We start from the raw sequence: 16495 nt of genomic DNA on the forward strand, positions 1-16495 counted from the left end.
ATCTGTGTGTGACTGGGAGAGGGAAATGGCTACTCCTGATTAACATGCACACTGAGTTGGAAATGCGATATCAATATAATCTGTGATTCTGGATAAGGGAATGGATAGGACTCTGAAGTTCTGTCTGATCCAGGTTGGAAGCTGCCCTAAATCCCAGAATCAATATACAGAGGAATCTTGTATTCTAGGGTTCCTGAGTGTGCTTGATCTACATTTAGGATGCAGCTTCTTAATGAGGAATATTGTTGACAGAATACTTCAATGAAAGTATCACATTTAGATGAACTTCTGCATAGTACACAGAGCAACAAGAAAGCAACATCTCCTAAATTCCAGTTTTCCTACCCAAGTATTCTAGGCGAGTCAAAAGACAATGAACTGTGGTGCTTTTTGTTATATCATTTAAACACAGCATGCAAATTTTTTAATACACCTTATCGCATGGGTTAACAGAAAATCAGTACTAGCAGCAAAGACCTGGCTAAACAAAACAAAAGAGCTCTCACAGTTTCAAGAGAGTCATTCTTTGCATTCTTATGATATCATGGTGAACTTCACGATGCTTCACCAGAATCACGAGTCAAAGAAAAAGGACAAAAACATTCCTGCCAACATCTAGTAAGTGCCCTGGACCAATGTCCATTAACCCTGAAATAGTTCCAAGAGAACTGTATGCCAAGAAACAAGAACAAAAGAAAGGACTGCAACAAGAGTGCCCGACATTTTGCCCTGTTGGAAACGAAATAAAAAGTTAGATTAGCAAACAAAGCACCAAGGTATCTGGCAGCTTGTCAGGGTAGCGGCTCTACCATCTGCACCAAGGCCATGTGTCACTGTCATCCCCAAGGAGCAGGTCTCTTGGAAGAACAGAAGATGGCTATGCAGGACGAAGGAGGACACTGGCATGATTTCCTGTGGAGCCTGAAGATGTTCCTGACAGCTCGCATGCACCGACTGAAGGATATGTGCCTTGCTGCCCGATGGCACGGAATGAGGCAGCGAGGAGCAAAACCAGGCTCTGTGTGGCAGGTCCACCTCGGTGGTCAAAGAGGAGCTGTTTTGTGAACAAGGCGTGTCTGTGATGGAGTAATCGGAGGGAACAGCAGTTGGACGGTGGCCCTGATATGGTCTCACAAACATCTCACTTGACAATGGAGAGGAGGGAGATTATATCACCTATGAAAGCCTAAATCTCAGAAAATCCCCATGTATGTGATTGGCTGTCCCTAATAGCTTGTTCTGCTTGATTTTAGTTGATTTTGCTAAGTTTAATGCCCTCCGTGGGAGGCAGTGGCTGCCAAGCCCTGTCGTGTTACAGGCGCACAGTTGTTCATAACATTGTGCAGAGGCCAGGCTGGGAGATCTTGCTCAGGTCTTGGGTTTACAGCAGATTGAGGTTTCAGAGAAAAGGTGATTCTTATTTGCTTGCTTTCAAACAGTGTGGTTCTTGAAAAGCTTTGAATGTGCTGCTGTAACCAGCCCCCGCAGCACTCCAGCAGCGTTACGCTTCTCAGGTGGCGGATGTACCTGTAACCAGCAGTGCTGTGCTGCAAGGTGTGTGGGAGATGCAGATACATGAATCCTCTGCTTCTAGTCAGAGCAGGTGTGATGTGCAGCAGGTACTAGAGCAAGCTTTTAATAATTTGAGGGTCAGACTTCAGGTTTATCTCCTAATCATTACCCCTGACAGAAAGGGATAGTCTCTTTTGCCTTTAAGGGACTCTTTTAAACTAGTGATTTGTCTTCTAAGTTGACACGACTAATTGAACCAAGACATTGAACAAGGTGTAGTTTTCACTTGCACCAGAGAAAATATTAAATGTACTGGCTCATTTTTTGCTTTACTTTCATTCATATGGCAGGTTTGCACCACACTAATGGATAGTCAAAGCAGACAGACTGTTCAGACTTTGTGAATTTAACAGCTGTAGAGGTTAGAATTTTTCTGTCCACAGCAATGGTGTCACACAGACAGCATGACCAGAGGGTTTGTTGGGTGGTGGTGTGTCTCAGACCATGTTTAGTGAGACAAGCTCTGCAGAGAAAAGCCTCGATGGATCATGCAGACCTCAGCATTTATGCTGAGACAGACAACAGAAGAAGCTGTCAGGGCGGTGATGGTTTTCCTAAAGAAGAAAAGATATAGAATATCATCCCATCAACGCCACTGAAAATTTTTGTGATAGATATGATATATGGTTAGTACCATGGGCTAGTAAACTAGAAATGGGAGGCTCCATGACTTTCGGTCAGCCTCCTGAGCCTCCGAGGTACCGCTTTTACCTGCTAAATCTGCTGTTCGCAACCACTTTCTCTTGGTCTAACAGATCAGATGAGCAGCTAGGCAGTATTGCTGGCCAGCTCGGTACTGAGACACTTGGCAGAGATGCTGCAGGAAGAGATGAGTAACTCTTCCCTCTGAGAACAACGAACAAATAACTCAGAGGGGTGCTAAGACTCCATATGCATGACAGGAGTTCCTCCTCTGTCGCAGGAACTGTAAAATTAAGTCTGTCATCACTTCTGAGTATTCGTTTTTCCAACAGGTCCTCTTGTAAATCCACTAAAATTTGGTGGTCCCTTTATATTTGCATTGTCTACATTTTATATGCCTTTGCTCAAAATTACTTTCTACTTTCTTTCTACATTTGCCTTGAGAAACTGGGGGAAAAATTACAAGAGCAGCAGTGAATAAAAATAAGGAGTCGGACTGTTGCAGCTGCTCCATCCAAGTTGGTACGTGGCTCGGGTAGTAGTTTGGGTCCTGGCAAATCTCTAATTCTTATTCCAGAGGTAGGTCTATTTCAGTGACAAGCAAACTTCTGTGGAAGAAATGCTCGTCCCTGTGCAGAGCATGAGGTAAATTGTCAGGCTTGTTGGCAAACTGCTTTAAAGTTTGGAGTATGGGAGCCAATGTAGAGCTAAATGCGTATGAGAGGGATTTCTGTGCAACTAATAGAGCTGTGGTAAAATAAGCGTATGGTGATTGTGCAGACTGATTGTGATTACCACAGGCTATGTTTCTAGAACATAAGGATTCTCATCTTGTACAATTTCAGTAAAAAATAGCGATTCACAATTATACCAGTGATGTGACCACATCCAGATCAGAGGATATGGCAGAATTGGGGAAAACCAGTGCAGTTAGTACCACTGTAGGGTAAAGAGGCAAGGCAAAATGCAGCTCAGGTTAGGTGACCACAGAGTTTTATTCTGTTCATAAAATCCCTTAATCTCCCTTCAGGATGCACACACACACACACACACACACGTGTGTGTGGCTGCAGGGCTGCAGCCAGCGGCTCTGGGTACTCTCACCTCCCAGCTGTGCGGCACAGTCCCTCCAGCTGCTTTTGCCATCCTGCTTGGGTGCTGAGCAGGACATGGTGGCTCTCAAAGGCCAGAAGAGGCTGTGATTACAGGTTGTGCTAATACCGCAGCAACTCTCAACCCTCCCGGCAGGACCGCAGCTGCAGGAGCCAGTGCCGGCTGCGATCAGGCCCACCTCCTCTTCCCCTCCGCAGAGCGGAGCCCAGGTGGCTCTCGCACTGCTCTCGCTATGGCTATGCACATGTGGGAGCAATGAATGCTTTCTTTTCTGGGCTGCAAATATGCTAAGCCAATAACCATTATACAAACAAGACAGAGTAATTATCTCATTAAATGTACTGGCAGTATGCAGGCACCTCTGCTGTATTCTCTCACCTCGAATGAGGCTCTGTAGGGAGAAGCCTTTCAGAGGTGTCTTCCAGGAGCAAACCCTTCCTTCCGAAGGAGATAATGTGTCAAAATAATTTGTCAAAGATATATTTAAAAAAACAACTCATGCTTCTCTTTCCTGATCATTTACGAACGCTCCTGCCCCTGAGCAGCTCTCATGTTTGCCTATATTTTGGGGAGTCCCAGGCCTGCCTTCCCAGCTCTGTGTTTGAAGCACCATACAAATAAAAATATGCTTGTTGGTGTGAAGAGAAGAGCTGTGATGGGGACAAGGGAAAGCCATGCAGGCCTCTGTTCTGGCAACTTTTAAAAACAATCTCAGTTTAAACTTCTCTTGTTAAAAGTGTGGTGGATACATTTAATGGAAGAGGAATACTCTCATGCTTGAGGTTCAGTGGATGTGTCAGTCTTAGCAAGATTAGGACCAAAAAGAGAAGATGCTGAATGAGGGCCAAAAATAGTTCTATAGTTCTTTTTACATTTTTCAGCATTTCATTGGGAACAATTTATATTTTTTGTTTGTGTCATGATAAATTATTCTGTCAGAAAAATGGCACTGGAAAAATTATTGTAATTTGAATAATCATCTATTTTCCCTCATGTTGGAATCCTGCAGAAGATACAATGTGTTTGCATTTAGTGGTATACAAAATTATATAACAAAAATTATAAGGCTGAGGGACATAGTTGTGTGCTTCATTGTAATTTACTTCTGATCCTTGCAAAATTAAATACTGATACAGCATTTAAAGGTGCATCTTCAAAGTACCATTAAATACACCTTAGTTGCATTCTTTGCTTATAAGATTGTAATAGCTTCCATATCGTGTCACAGTACAGTTATCAGCATGTGACTACACTACATTTTACTACCAGATATTAATTAATTTATTTATTTTGCCACCGTGCTGGTACAACTGAAGGTACAGTATGCTGGGGCTCAGGGTGGGAAGGAGTCCTAGGGAGCAGGGAGGGGAAACGCCTTAAGACTTGATACACTGGAAACACTGAGTAAAAATACACCCTGTATGAGACAGGATGTATTTTCCTTTGCTCTCACAAGTGCTTCCCACTAGAAAATTGGGTTTTCTACATGTTGTGTTAAGGATTCATCATTGTTATCCTGTCTGATACGCGCTTCTGCTTAACCACCACCTGAACTCTCCATTACTCTGTGACTTCTGAAGGAGATAATGTGTCAAAATAATTTGTCAAAGATATGTTTATACATGTTCCCGATGTAAAATCCTGTCTATGAGAAGTTTGTAAGGTTCAAGCGCAATAATTTAGGCTTTAATCATATAAAACCTTCCATACCGTGTGACTCAATGCCTTTTCTCAAACAGCAACGTAGTGTGATTGGCATCAGCCTTGGGAGCAAGCAATGAGACCTCAGACTAGGGGCGCCAAGGGTTAGCCACGGGTCTCTTCTCCGGCGCTGCAACCAGACTGCCTGGGACAGGCAGCAGTGCAGCCCGGTTGTACACCCGTGTGTCGTGAGGACGAGAGCATTCGATGTGTACGGGGCTCTGCCCGGTATTAACTCAGAAAGAAGAGATAAAAATCAGATTAGTTTTGACTTTTTATTTTGTTTGCTCTGCCTCTTTCTCTTTTTTTTTTTGATTTTTGTTTTATTTTAGGCAGGTGCTATTGTATATGGGATCTGTGGGCTCCTGAAGGGAGTATTTTCAGTTTCAGCAAAACTGTGGTTGTATTGTCTTTTAATGCCTGAAGGTATTCTTATTAATACTGGGAGTTAAAAGCTTTGTAAAAAGTTTTTTTCTTTATACAAACAGTAAAAAAATCTACTTATTAATATTTATTTATACTTACATCACTCAGTTTATGAGATAATACAGCCTTTAAATAGCTAGTTGGTTTTGTCACATTTTGTCATCTGCCAAATAATTTGACAAATTTGCCATAAACTCCCTGACATTTTTGCTCAAAAGAGTTAGTTTTCTTCATTCTTTGCTGCCAGACAGGTCATGTATCTTTTCAGGCTTGAAGAATTTCTATCAGCTATTTAAATGCAAGGCCACAAAGACAAAGCCAGACTCAGGCTGCAGCGAGCTGAACTGGGGTGATTCAGGACCAAAGGAGTTGCAGCACATAATTAAACAGTAACTGCGCCCTGCTCCAGAGACTTTATCTCTTGCAGTGTTAACTGCTTGCTTTACCGATGAAAAAGGGGGATATATGCAGTTATCGGGGACAGCACATGAACAAGGATGGTGAAAATTGTTATCAAGTGATACTTAAAAAGGTTTTTTTCCTACTACTTAGGCAGGGAACGTGACTAAAGATGGCTGCTGCCGAGGGAAAAGGATGCATCCCAGCTTCCCAGCTCTCGATGCTGGGAGGAAAAGAAAGGGCAGAGCTGGGCATCGGTCTCTCCTTGGCGCTAATGGCAGCCGCCTTTGCTTTTACTCCCTGCAGCTGGGCTCAGAGCCAAGGGAATTATATACAGCCATGGCTGTGCGCTGAAAGGAGGAGGAGGAGTAGGGTAATCTTTCTCAAGGCTTCTTGCACCTCTCTCTGATGTTGTCCTCAGCAGCAAGTTTCTCTTCACCTCGTAGCGATCTGTGAGGATCCAAGCTCCTGTCCCCCGGCTCGCAGTACTCCAACGGGAGAGGAGAGACGCTATTAGCTCAGTTTTAGGGTAGTAAAAGAAATCTGGCACGAAGCAGCCATCTCGTCGTGTTGGCCTTTAGACAAGGAGGTGATACCCCCCCACCCGATGCAGCTGAGCAGCGTGAGAAGGGAAAGCCTCGAAGTCAGAGTCGCTGCAGGCTTGTGGGTTAGTAACTGAGCAGGAGCTGATGAGACAGAACAGGCCTCGCTGGCAAGTTTGAAGTTGTGGTGTCAGCAACCTTAAAGTGATTTTTATACAAGGCTGTGTTGAATTTGATGGGAGAAGAAATATCCTGAAAAATGTGTTGACAACAAGAGTTATTTTTGCTGATTTTCAGAGAAGTACCTGAAAGGAGCAGGCTATAGGGAAGAGGCGGCGTGGTCGTGAGGCTCCATGGGCAGAGGGCAGTTTGGTGGTCAATGAGGAGGACGCACACAGGGACATGCTTGTACCGATGAAGGCAGCGCCGCAGCCTGTTGTTTACCGCGGTCAAGTAGGCAGAGGGAAGGGAACGGCCTGGAGCGGCCATAACCTCTCTTACACTGCCTGAAAACCAGAAGCGCGCAAAGCAACAGTACCTGGGATCTCGTGGCAGGGCCTGGAAATCAACTCTGAAGGGCTCTCAGCAGACCTTTCTGAAGCCCTACACTGATGCCGTTGCCCTTTTGTTTGTGTGGCAGTGTGGAGTGTGTGTACAGAGTAATATACACGAGTTTGTGCAACTGTCTGGGTTTAAAAAGCATTTTTTCTGCAGGACGTGTTTGGCCATGACTACTTATATACATATATTTATTTATTGGCATCTAGTGCTGAAATGAAGTCATACCAACTTTTACCTTCTATAAATGAGATGGGTGGCTTTCCCAAGGCACTGGGCTTCTGCTCCCCCTTCAAGCCTGCTGCTGCGATGGGCTTTCTCTGGCTGGCAGGCTGCTGCCTGCGCTGTGCTGCTAGTCCGACGTGTCTGGGGGGCGGCTTATGGAAAGGAATCTGCAGCCATTTCCATGTCTTTGAAGGTGTTTCTGGCTCTGGCAGTTTGCTGACAGCAAGGCCTGTTTCCCCTTATTTCTTGTGCATCTCTTCTCTCAGCGGGGTTGTTTCCTGTCGTAACTTGTGGGGTTACCTTGCAGCCTTCCCACCTATCCCTTCTTTTTCTTGCTTTGACCACAGGGAGCTCTGTGAGCATAAGTTCATTTCTGCCCACATGCACGCCCTTGAAAAATAATCTTATGAGGGAGGTCACTTTATTGTAGCAATATCCAGGGACTGCAGGCAAACTCAAGGACTCATATTTCATACTTTGTCCAAGGAAACACATGCAACTTTTGGCCCGAAGACCTGTAACAGTAAATTCTGCTGAGCCTTGTGCATCCTCTAAAGTCATCAGGGCATGTATGTTGTAGCTTCGGGAAAGAGGAACAGCAGAGTCAAATCAACGTAATGCTGTACCTCATCTGACTGGCAGGAATAAATTGGAAGTGAGAAAGAGGGAAGACAGGAGTGGTTGAGTACCCATCGTGGAGTGACAAAGGTTCGAGTAGCTCAGCGGCTGCCGACTCGCTACGTTGGACTCGTACCGGCGCGGGAAAAGATCTCGGTAGGGCCTGGGACTCCACCAGGGTGAATGGGGTCGTAGGACTGGGCTGCAGGGAGCACAGTCTGAGCCCCGCCGGCACAAAAATTCACATGAATGATTGATTTTACACACATGAAGCGTTCTTTCAAAACCAGTGGAAATACTCGAGTTCATAAGTCTTTGCCAGACTAAGACTTGGAAATTAATGCAATTTATGTGTTTCAGTTGCCCACATTTTTAGTGTATCATGTGATGGGGAGGGGAGAGAATATCCTGAGGAGCTCTGTTAGGTGCATGGAAGTGTTTCAGCCTCTGTCGTTTAAAAAACAAACAAACAAAAAATGAAACTAAAAAGCAGCAGCTAAGTTTGAAAGCAAGAAAGGATTTTCTTGCTAAAAAACCTCAGATTGAGCATGTTTTAGCAGACATGCTACAGAACACCATCTGTTGAAAACCGGTGCGTCATTTAGTTTTATATGTTGGAAGTTTATTTTTTATGCAAAGACAAACACAAAAAAAGAGCATCTTTGTTCTTTTGCAGAGAGTTGGATTGAACGATGTCTCAATGAAAGTGAAAACAAACGTTATTCCAGTCACACCTCTCTGGGGAATGTTTCTAACGATGAAAGTAAGTAACTTGTCGTTTATTTAAAATGAGTGTGAATGTACCCAAGTGCTAATTTCCTTCTATATGTTGCTACATCTTGGTGGTATTTTTAGTGCTCTGTAGTTTGAAGAGTCAACTCACTTGCCACATCCAATAGTTTTATTAATTTTTTTCTGAAATATTTGCTGTTTTGCATTATTTAAAAGGAAATAATACTATCTATTAGTTAAAACAACCAGAAGAATTTGTGTGTCACTGAGTAAAGGTTGGATGACCTCTAAAATGTGCTGTTAGTGTTAGCTCATGAGTAAAACCATCTGTTTTGCTTTTCACTGGCGAACACCATGCGGTTAAAATACAGGAAAAATTGTGCTGTTTTACAATACTACTATATCAAATCACACATGTAAAAATCTTTATTTTAAGAATTCAACAATCATCAGATTAAAAAAAATCGCATATTAAATAATGATATTGCTTCCTTTTTAGTCATAGAAAGGGAACAATGATAAATCTAGCTGATTTTAAAATAGCTATTTTTTCTTATCTCTTCTAGTTATGGTGACTTTAGATCTTGATTTTTAAAAACAGCAGGTAATTAAAAAGACCCCAAAGTACCTTAAAATAACCTAGTTGTTTCTTTTTAAAATTGTAAGACAATTTTTAGTTTACCATTTAGTTTTCCCTGTTTATGCAATTTCTGTTCTACTTAATTTGCCTAAAGCAAAATACTCCTCACATTAGTTGTCCTCTCTGTATTTCATGTTAGTTCATATTACAGGATATTAATGCAGACTGAACTCCTTAATTCAGAAAGACTCACATTTTTATAATATTCAAGCACATAAGTTTAGGAAATATATTTTTAATTACTTCTTAATTGCTGAATGTCCCTTTTACTTTTTTTTGCATTTTCAGAGAACTACTTTATTTTGATGTCCCCCATTTTACATGCCTTGCAACACAGTGTTTTAGTGGATCGCAGAATTTGCTATATTGGGGCCCTATTCTTATTTGTCCAGGGTTCTCTTCTGAGGCAATATCTCTTCTGAAGCAGAAAGGAGGTGTTAGAAACATGGTATTTATTCATGACTTCCAAGCTAGGGACAGTGGATAAGAATCCTTAAAGACAGACAATAAAATTTGGACAGGTTTGGGGTTTTGGGGTTTTAAAAATTAAGGCATTAGAAATTAGTTTGTCTTTAAAAATAAAATTGTAGTGAAAACCAAAAAGCATCTGATTGTTAATTTGCATTTTAAGAGACTGTGAGATGAAATTCATTTCACTCTGATGCTACTGAGAAAGTGATGGAAAGAATCTGTAATGAATGAGATGTGACTTCAGACTCTTAATAGGTTCAGAATTCAGGATTCAACCCTATTGATTTTAATGAGCATTTCCTTAGACTCACAGTTCAAGACAGTATTGTCAAGGTAATTATTTAGCACCACTAGCTATATTAAAAAAAATATAATACCATAATTATAGGTCTCCTTCTATGTTCTGTTCTAGATCTGTTACCCTAAACAGGTTGTGGCAAAACTAGCGGTAGTTTGTTACATGTTCTTTCAGTTTAAATATGAGCATGAGAAAACTTCCACATACCTAGGGACAGTAAGAAATGGACCTGCGTGGGTTAGCAAGAGCAGATATTTCAGACAATGGCACTGAGAAGATACAGTCGTTGTTCATTCTGTTTTCTGGTACTGGAATTAAAGGCCGAGCGATGATAATGAAAGGCGGCAAACTTAGAACTGATAAAACAAATATATAAATGAATTTATCACACAATTTGTGTGCAGAAGACATTGTCGCAGTATGTAATGGAAACCCAAATGAGAGTGAGAGCTGATTTCATCTTGCTTCCCTCTTAATAGCCAGTTCTTCCAGATGCTTCCTTTGCACAGATGCCAGCATTTCTGCAGTGCAGATAAGAGAACTAATCCACCTGAAAAGTCATCCTTGTTTTGGGGGGTGAGGGGTGGGGGAGACGGTGAAGAGGAAGTAGGAAAGAAAAATATGTGAAATCCAGAACAAACTAGAAGCTTCACCTTAGAAATCATTGTACTGTGTGCTCCTTTCCAGCCCTTGAGTTCATTCTAACATTTTTCTAACAGTGCCCACACACCAACCAAGAAATTTCTGAACCGTTGTGTCACTCTTTGTCCAGCTTCTGTCATACATTTACAAAAAGCAGGAGGCAAAATGTTTTGAGAAAACCTGTGTAACCCTATTTGAATTCTTCAGAACGATGGTCAAGTTGCTGTTGTCAATGGAGGTCCAGTTTTCATCTGCAGCCAAAAGAAGGCATCATCCATCTTTATCTTGACTACTTAGTTTTTTGTCTCTAAATGCATTAGGTAGCTGTTGGCTAGACTCTACCAGAGAAAATGTGGCTTTCGTGTTGTGGGTTTGTTTTTTTTTTTTGGCCTTGCATCCAGTGAAGACTTTGAGAATTTGCACTGTGAACTGCAAATGTCCTTACTCAGTATCATGCTTGCTCTTGTGACTATTTTTTCCTGGATGTTTTTAGAGTTCATAGGGTTTTTGGACAAGAGTAATAGTTTTGCTGGTCTCCTTTTCTATAGTTGAAGTATGCTACAGAACCATACTTCAGGTCACAGGCTGCAGGGGTCCTTTGCAATCTTCTGTTCTCATCCAGACACCTCCAGGCCTCTTGAACCTGCGTTACGTTGTGAAGGGAAGCAGTGACTCACAGCTGTGGATTCCCATGGCCGTGATGCTTCTTGGGGCACTTCTTACCTTCTTGGAGTCTTTTATGACCTCTCCCCAAACATAGCTTTTACACTCTAATATAAAAATTCTAGGTAATTTTTATTTCAGTTTCCAGTTTTTTAAACATTTTTCCTTCCACCGCTTCCACACTCTACATGTTAGTCAAAAGATCCCCAGGAAAAGGGAATGGTACAACTTCATATCTAATAACTGAAACCGGCCCTGCCCCCCCCACCCCTGCCCCGAACATTTTCTGTGTACTTCATATTGAGCCAGATTCTCCAAATAGAAATTGGGTTCTGGAAGAATACAACTGAAGGATTATGAAAGTTTTAATTTCAGTTCCCTGGGGAAGGAGTCACGACATTACATGATGAAGTGGAAGGGTTGCTTGTCCAAATTTTTTTGCATGTTTAGAAATGTGAATGTGTAGATGGTTCATATGAGATAAAAGATTCAGACTACTTTTTGCACTTCAAAAGCAGTGTTCAAAATCCATATTCAAACTGGCTGAAATGGAAGATTTATCCAATAGTTTCTTATCATGTTTGAACTAAACCTCTTATTCTTCCATCGAAAAAAATGTTTAAAAAAGAGCTACTTGATTTCATTGAAATTTTCCTTGGGGAAAATTCTTTCTTTTTTCAATCATACCTACTCAATTAGAAATATGCTCCCATGATTCTCGGAGGGTTTTAAAAAATCCCACTATTTTAAAAGCAGGAAATACATGCTAATGAGCCTGAATCTTATTTATGGCTACATGTAAGTAAGAGAAAAGGTAGCTTCTTATTATCACTTAATTTTAGCTAAGGGCAAATCACTTCTGAGAACAGTCAGAACCTGGACTGCAGGGGCTACAGAGGAAGAGGCTATTTCTCTGAAATGTGTGGAACTACCTGAACTAAAGGAAGGATTTTATCCATATAAAGCTACTCATAACATACTAGCTCCTCAGAGGTTCTCTGAGACACACAGAGGCAGCACTGGAAGGTACAGGACTCTTGTATTATGTCCACAGTGGAAAGCAGAGATTTAACTCCACTTTAGTTATGACAAACAGACTAACATCAACATTTTAGAAAAAGGTGTACTCATGGAGGGTCTTCACTTTGTGGATGTTCCACTTAAGGCAGCATGCTTAAAGAGGTGCTGAGCATAGCTCCTATTGTCTCCGTGTCTTGCTCTAAGAAGTAAGAAACCCCTTGAGCTGGACCTAAAACCAGACGGCAGAGTTAGAGGATACTACTGAGTGTTCAGGGAAAGCCACAAGCATATGCACAAGGTACAAACAGACCTCTACTCTGGTGGCTTTGAAACAGAATTTTGAAAGGAGAAGGACGGAGCTGTTAGCAAAGAAACTTCCTTAGAGTTTGGGAAGAAAAAGATTCTCTGATATCTCTGGGAGCCAAGAAATATTATTTTTCTAGTACGTTGATGATCCCAGGTTTGAATATCTTTGCAGGCCTCTTCCATGCTGAGAGTTTTACTTGCAACTGTCTAAGCTATTATCTGCTTTCAGCTTGGGATGAGTACCAGGTTTCCCACCTAATCAGGTATCTTGAAGATACCTTTCCTTGGAATGCTGGTAGTCCTCCTACTGGCAGTGGAGTGAACACATTAGCGAACGTTTCTCCCTGAGGTGCTGTTCAGCTGCCATGTGTGTGAACACCTGCAGCTGTGCATCAGGAGCAGGGTTTTCCTCATGACTTAAAGTCCTTTTGCATTTGTCACAGAAGAATTGCCAGCTCTGTTTTTTGACAGTGCCTTGAAGCAAGGCTTCTTTTCAGTGTCTTTATTTCCTTTCTTTACAAAATAGATTGGATTTTAAAAGTATTGAATTTTAAAAGGTATGGGTTCATTTTAATCTACAGTGTTGCTCTGATGGGAACTGATAAAATGACAGGCCAAAAAGTAAGGGCAAACAGCATTCCTTACCTCTTTCATGCTGTACAAAGAGATCCGGGATCAAACCTGCGTCAAGAGGTACACAAAACGTTCCCTGCTCAGTAGGGAAGCCTTTAAGTGCCCTGCTACCAACTAAAATATAAAGAATAGGGATATTTATTATTTTCTGCTAGTTAATTATCTGATGAGATTATATTGTTAAACTATACAAGGTAAAAGAAAGTGCTTGTATAAGTGATACTGAAACTTTGTATTTCTATGTCCTCTCCATTCCTATTCCATGTCCAATTCTTTCTATCTATTTAATAAAAAAGTGAAAGTCTTCTGAAAATAAATATTTTGGCCAACACCTGGTGAAAATAAGAACCATTTTGGCTGACAGCTGGTCTGTTGGCAAAAACAAACAAACAAACAAAAGTTCAGTTTTGTTGTAGAGACTTGATTTTGGGGGAGACAAGCACTAACTCTGTGAAAAAAGTAGTTTTGTTGAAAATCCAATTGTTCAATGGGTAATATTTTGATGGAAAATGGTGCTTAAAGAATTTTTTTAATAAGTTCGAAGTCCATCATTCTCCTTCTTGGTTTCAAGGGACAGTTAGTGGGTGATGGTGAAGAATCTTGAAGGATCACCAGGAAGCAGACATACCTGAGAAGGGAGATTTAAATTGCAGTCTGTGATCTCATTGTTAGTTTGTGTTGTTAAAACAAATCCTTACATGGGAGGAGCTGAGTACAGCTGGCATGTAGTGTGTCTGAGGGCAGGTTAGGTAAAGCACCTGCTCACAGGTGCTCACTCTTAATGTGAGTGAAAAACAGCTGGGATAGGGATGGAAGGGATGTAAAGACTCCGATATTGTATAATTTAGATATTGGCTGGATGTCTGATAGTGCCACATATCCAGGGGAAAATTAGGTCTAGTTAGCACAGGTGAAAGCCATCTAGTAACAGACCTTTGAACACTAGCACCCTTAAATCAAGAAAGATAATCAGTGACTTTCAGCCTTTCCAATTTGCATCCCCCTCGCAATTTCCAGCAAGGTAGAAACCAACTGTATACTGAACTTAGACCAGTGGATGGTAGGCTTTGACACTGACATAGAAAATACTGATTAAGAAAATGGATGACTTTCGCCTGGGAAGCAATAACCTTAATTTGAACAAGAAGACGGTGCGGCACAGGAGGAGGACTGGTCCCCCACGTGCTGCCGATACGTAAAGGCAGCAGCTTTGGTGGTTGCACCTCGCTGTGGCGTCTCCCTCCCCGCAACAGCAAAGGCCTGAATCCCTGCCGTCGGTAGAAAGGCGCCGCAGCGCCCTGTGTTATGGGTCCCTCTTGGCGAGGCCTGCGCACCCCCATGGCTGCCAGCTGTAATTTTCATAACTAAAGCAGGGGAAGCTCCCTGCCCCAGCCAGCACTGTACCCCCTGCAACACTTTGCTGAGACGGGCCGTTTATAACCAGTCCCCTTTCACTTTTACTTCAGGAATGGTTGGGAGGCCACCGGCTGCTGGGCACCCGCGGGGCCTTGGCAGGCTAGGCCAGCCTGCTCGTGGGTGAAGGAAGCTGCAGCACCCTCTGTGCCCCGAGCCTGGGGAGCCATAACTCCCCCTCAGCCCTGGCCAGGACGGTGGGGAAGCCACAGCAGGACGCAGGACTGGACCGGGCTCTGGTGAGGCCACCTGCCTCTTGCCCCTCCAGGGCAACCACAGGGCCTGCCCTGCAGGGGCTCACTTGCCCTCCCAGAAGGCGCTCTCCCACCTCCGAGCCGGGCTCCCTCGTCCTGTCGCCTGGAAAACTGTGAATCCCAAGCCAGAAGACTCTTCCCACCTCAGAGCAGGGCAGACACGGCCGCCCCATCCTCCCCAGGGAAGGCTGGAGTCAGGCATGCTCTTAGGGTGTCCATGCTGTCGGTTAAGGGTAAGGGCAAAACAGTCGGTGTTGGGAGAGGGGACGGCCCTGACTATTTTATCCACCCAGTGGTTTAAATCCGTGCTGCACGGCTCTGCCTCCCACTACGGGGAAGGCGTTTGTCCCGCTGCCGGTGAGGCCGGGGGCTGCTGTCGAGCGTCAGCAGCCGGCGGCAGCCGCGGCCGCTCAGCATTCAAGCCCTGTGTGCCGAAGGTTTGTTGCATGCCGACCGTTTGTTTAGGAAAAACAAATGAAAAACACAATTTAAAAGTGATTTGAAATGTGTATGTTGGTCCTATGCGCTGAATAAAAGCGGGCCCCTGAAAGGCAGGGAAGGAGTGTGCGGTCCAATAATTAGAGGCCTATTGTCATGCAGATGCAGAAGAGGGGCTGCTCGCAGTGTCTGCGGGTAACTGTAAATCTGGATTTTCCTGACGTTCAGGGGACCGGCCCCACAGGCTAAAGGATGTTCGGTTAACACAACTTGCCCTATATGTAATGGAAGAAATATTGTGGCACGAGGGCTGAAGACAGCGTTTTTTCCAAAGTGGGGTTTTATTTGTGTGTGCCGGTTCTTGGGACTGCACAAAAGGCCTCCACAACGGGGTCTGATGTTCAGAGGAGATAGCCCAGCTCCCTTAAGATTCAGCATCCTAAAGGCTCATTTAAATAACTTTTAGAAGTTAACTGTATGAAGAAACGAAACTTGCAGCACGGTGTACAGGCACAGTGGTTTACCTCGTTGTTTAGGTATCAAAGCCTTCTACACTTAATGCTTTTATCAGGGACAAATTTATTAAAATACCAAACTGTGTTTGATACAACAGTGTTTCCCAAAGAATACCTTTCTGGAGATGCTGATTGTGATTCACTCTCAGCTTTCACTTAGGAATGTTTTATAAGCTTCAGAAATCACAATTTAATAGGAATTATTCTAGACATACTTTTAAATTTTTTCAAAGAACTAATGTGAACTGGAAAAAATCCAGTATTTTAAACCAGTTTTGTTTTCATTCTCTTTTTCTTTATCCGTCTTTTATTCAAATTTTTGGAAAGTCAGCAAATCAGAGAGTTACCTTGGAAACAGTTAATGAGGAATACTATCAGAAAAATTATCTGAAAAGGAATAAAGTATATTATAGAATGTTTTTAATTTCAGTTTTTGTTGCTCAGAATTAATCTTTGTAAATTTGTAAACGTCTAGTATATATATGTTAGGATCACAACAGTGGATGAACCCCATTAGGTTAAATGCCTCATGGAGTATAAAACTCGGATAAGGCAACTCTTCCCATAAAGCAGGTGAAAATGGTTTTGTGTTCTGACATCTTGCTAGAGGTCTAAAAGTTGCTTTTTTTTCATATAAACTCATCCTTTCCAATGTTGTTATTCCTATGCACCAC

At 42.6% G+C, this 16495-nt stretch overlaps 1 protein-coding gene across 1 annotated transcript in view; it reads left to right on the plus strand.

Annotated features, from left to right (window-relative positions):
• Window positions 1-16495, plus strand: part of RFX4 (regulatory factor X4) — a gene marked incomplete at both ends in the record, with an annotated part of 98195 nt that overhangs the window by 11176 nt on the left and 70524 nt on the right. The window contains one exon of the mRNA XM_082309277.1: window positions 8473-8559. Coding sequence (XP_082165403.1) covers window positions 8473-8559 — 87 coding nt within the window. The remainder of the gene's footprint in view (window positions 1-8472; window positions 8560-16495) is intronic.

The sequence above is a fragment of the Platalea leucorodia genome (assembly GCF_965183815.1).
Source record: "Platalea leucorodia genome assembly, chromosome: 4".
Taxonomy (NCBI): Eukaryota; Metazoa; Chordata; class Aves; order Pelecaniformes; family Threskiornithidae; genus Platalea; species Platalea leucorodia.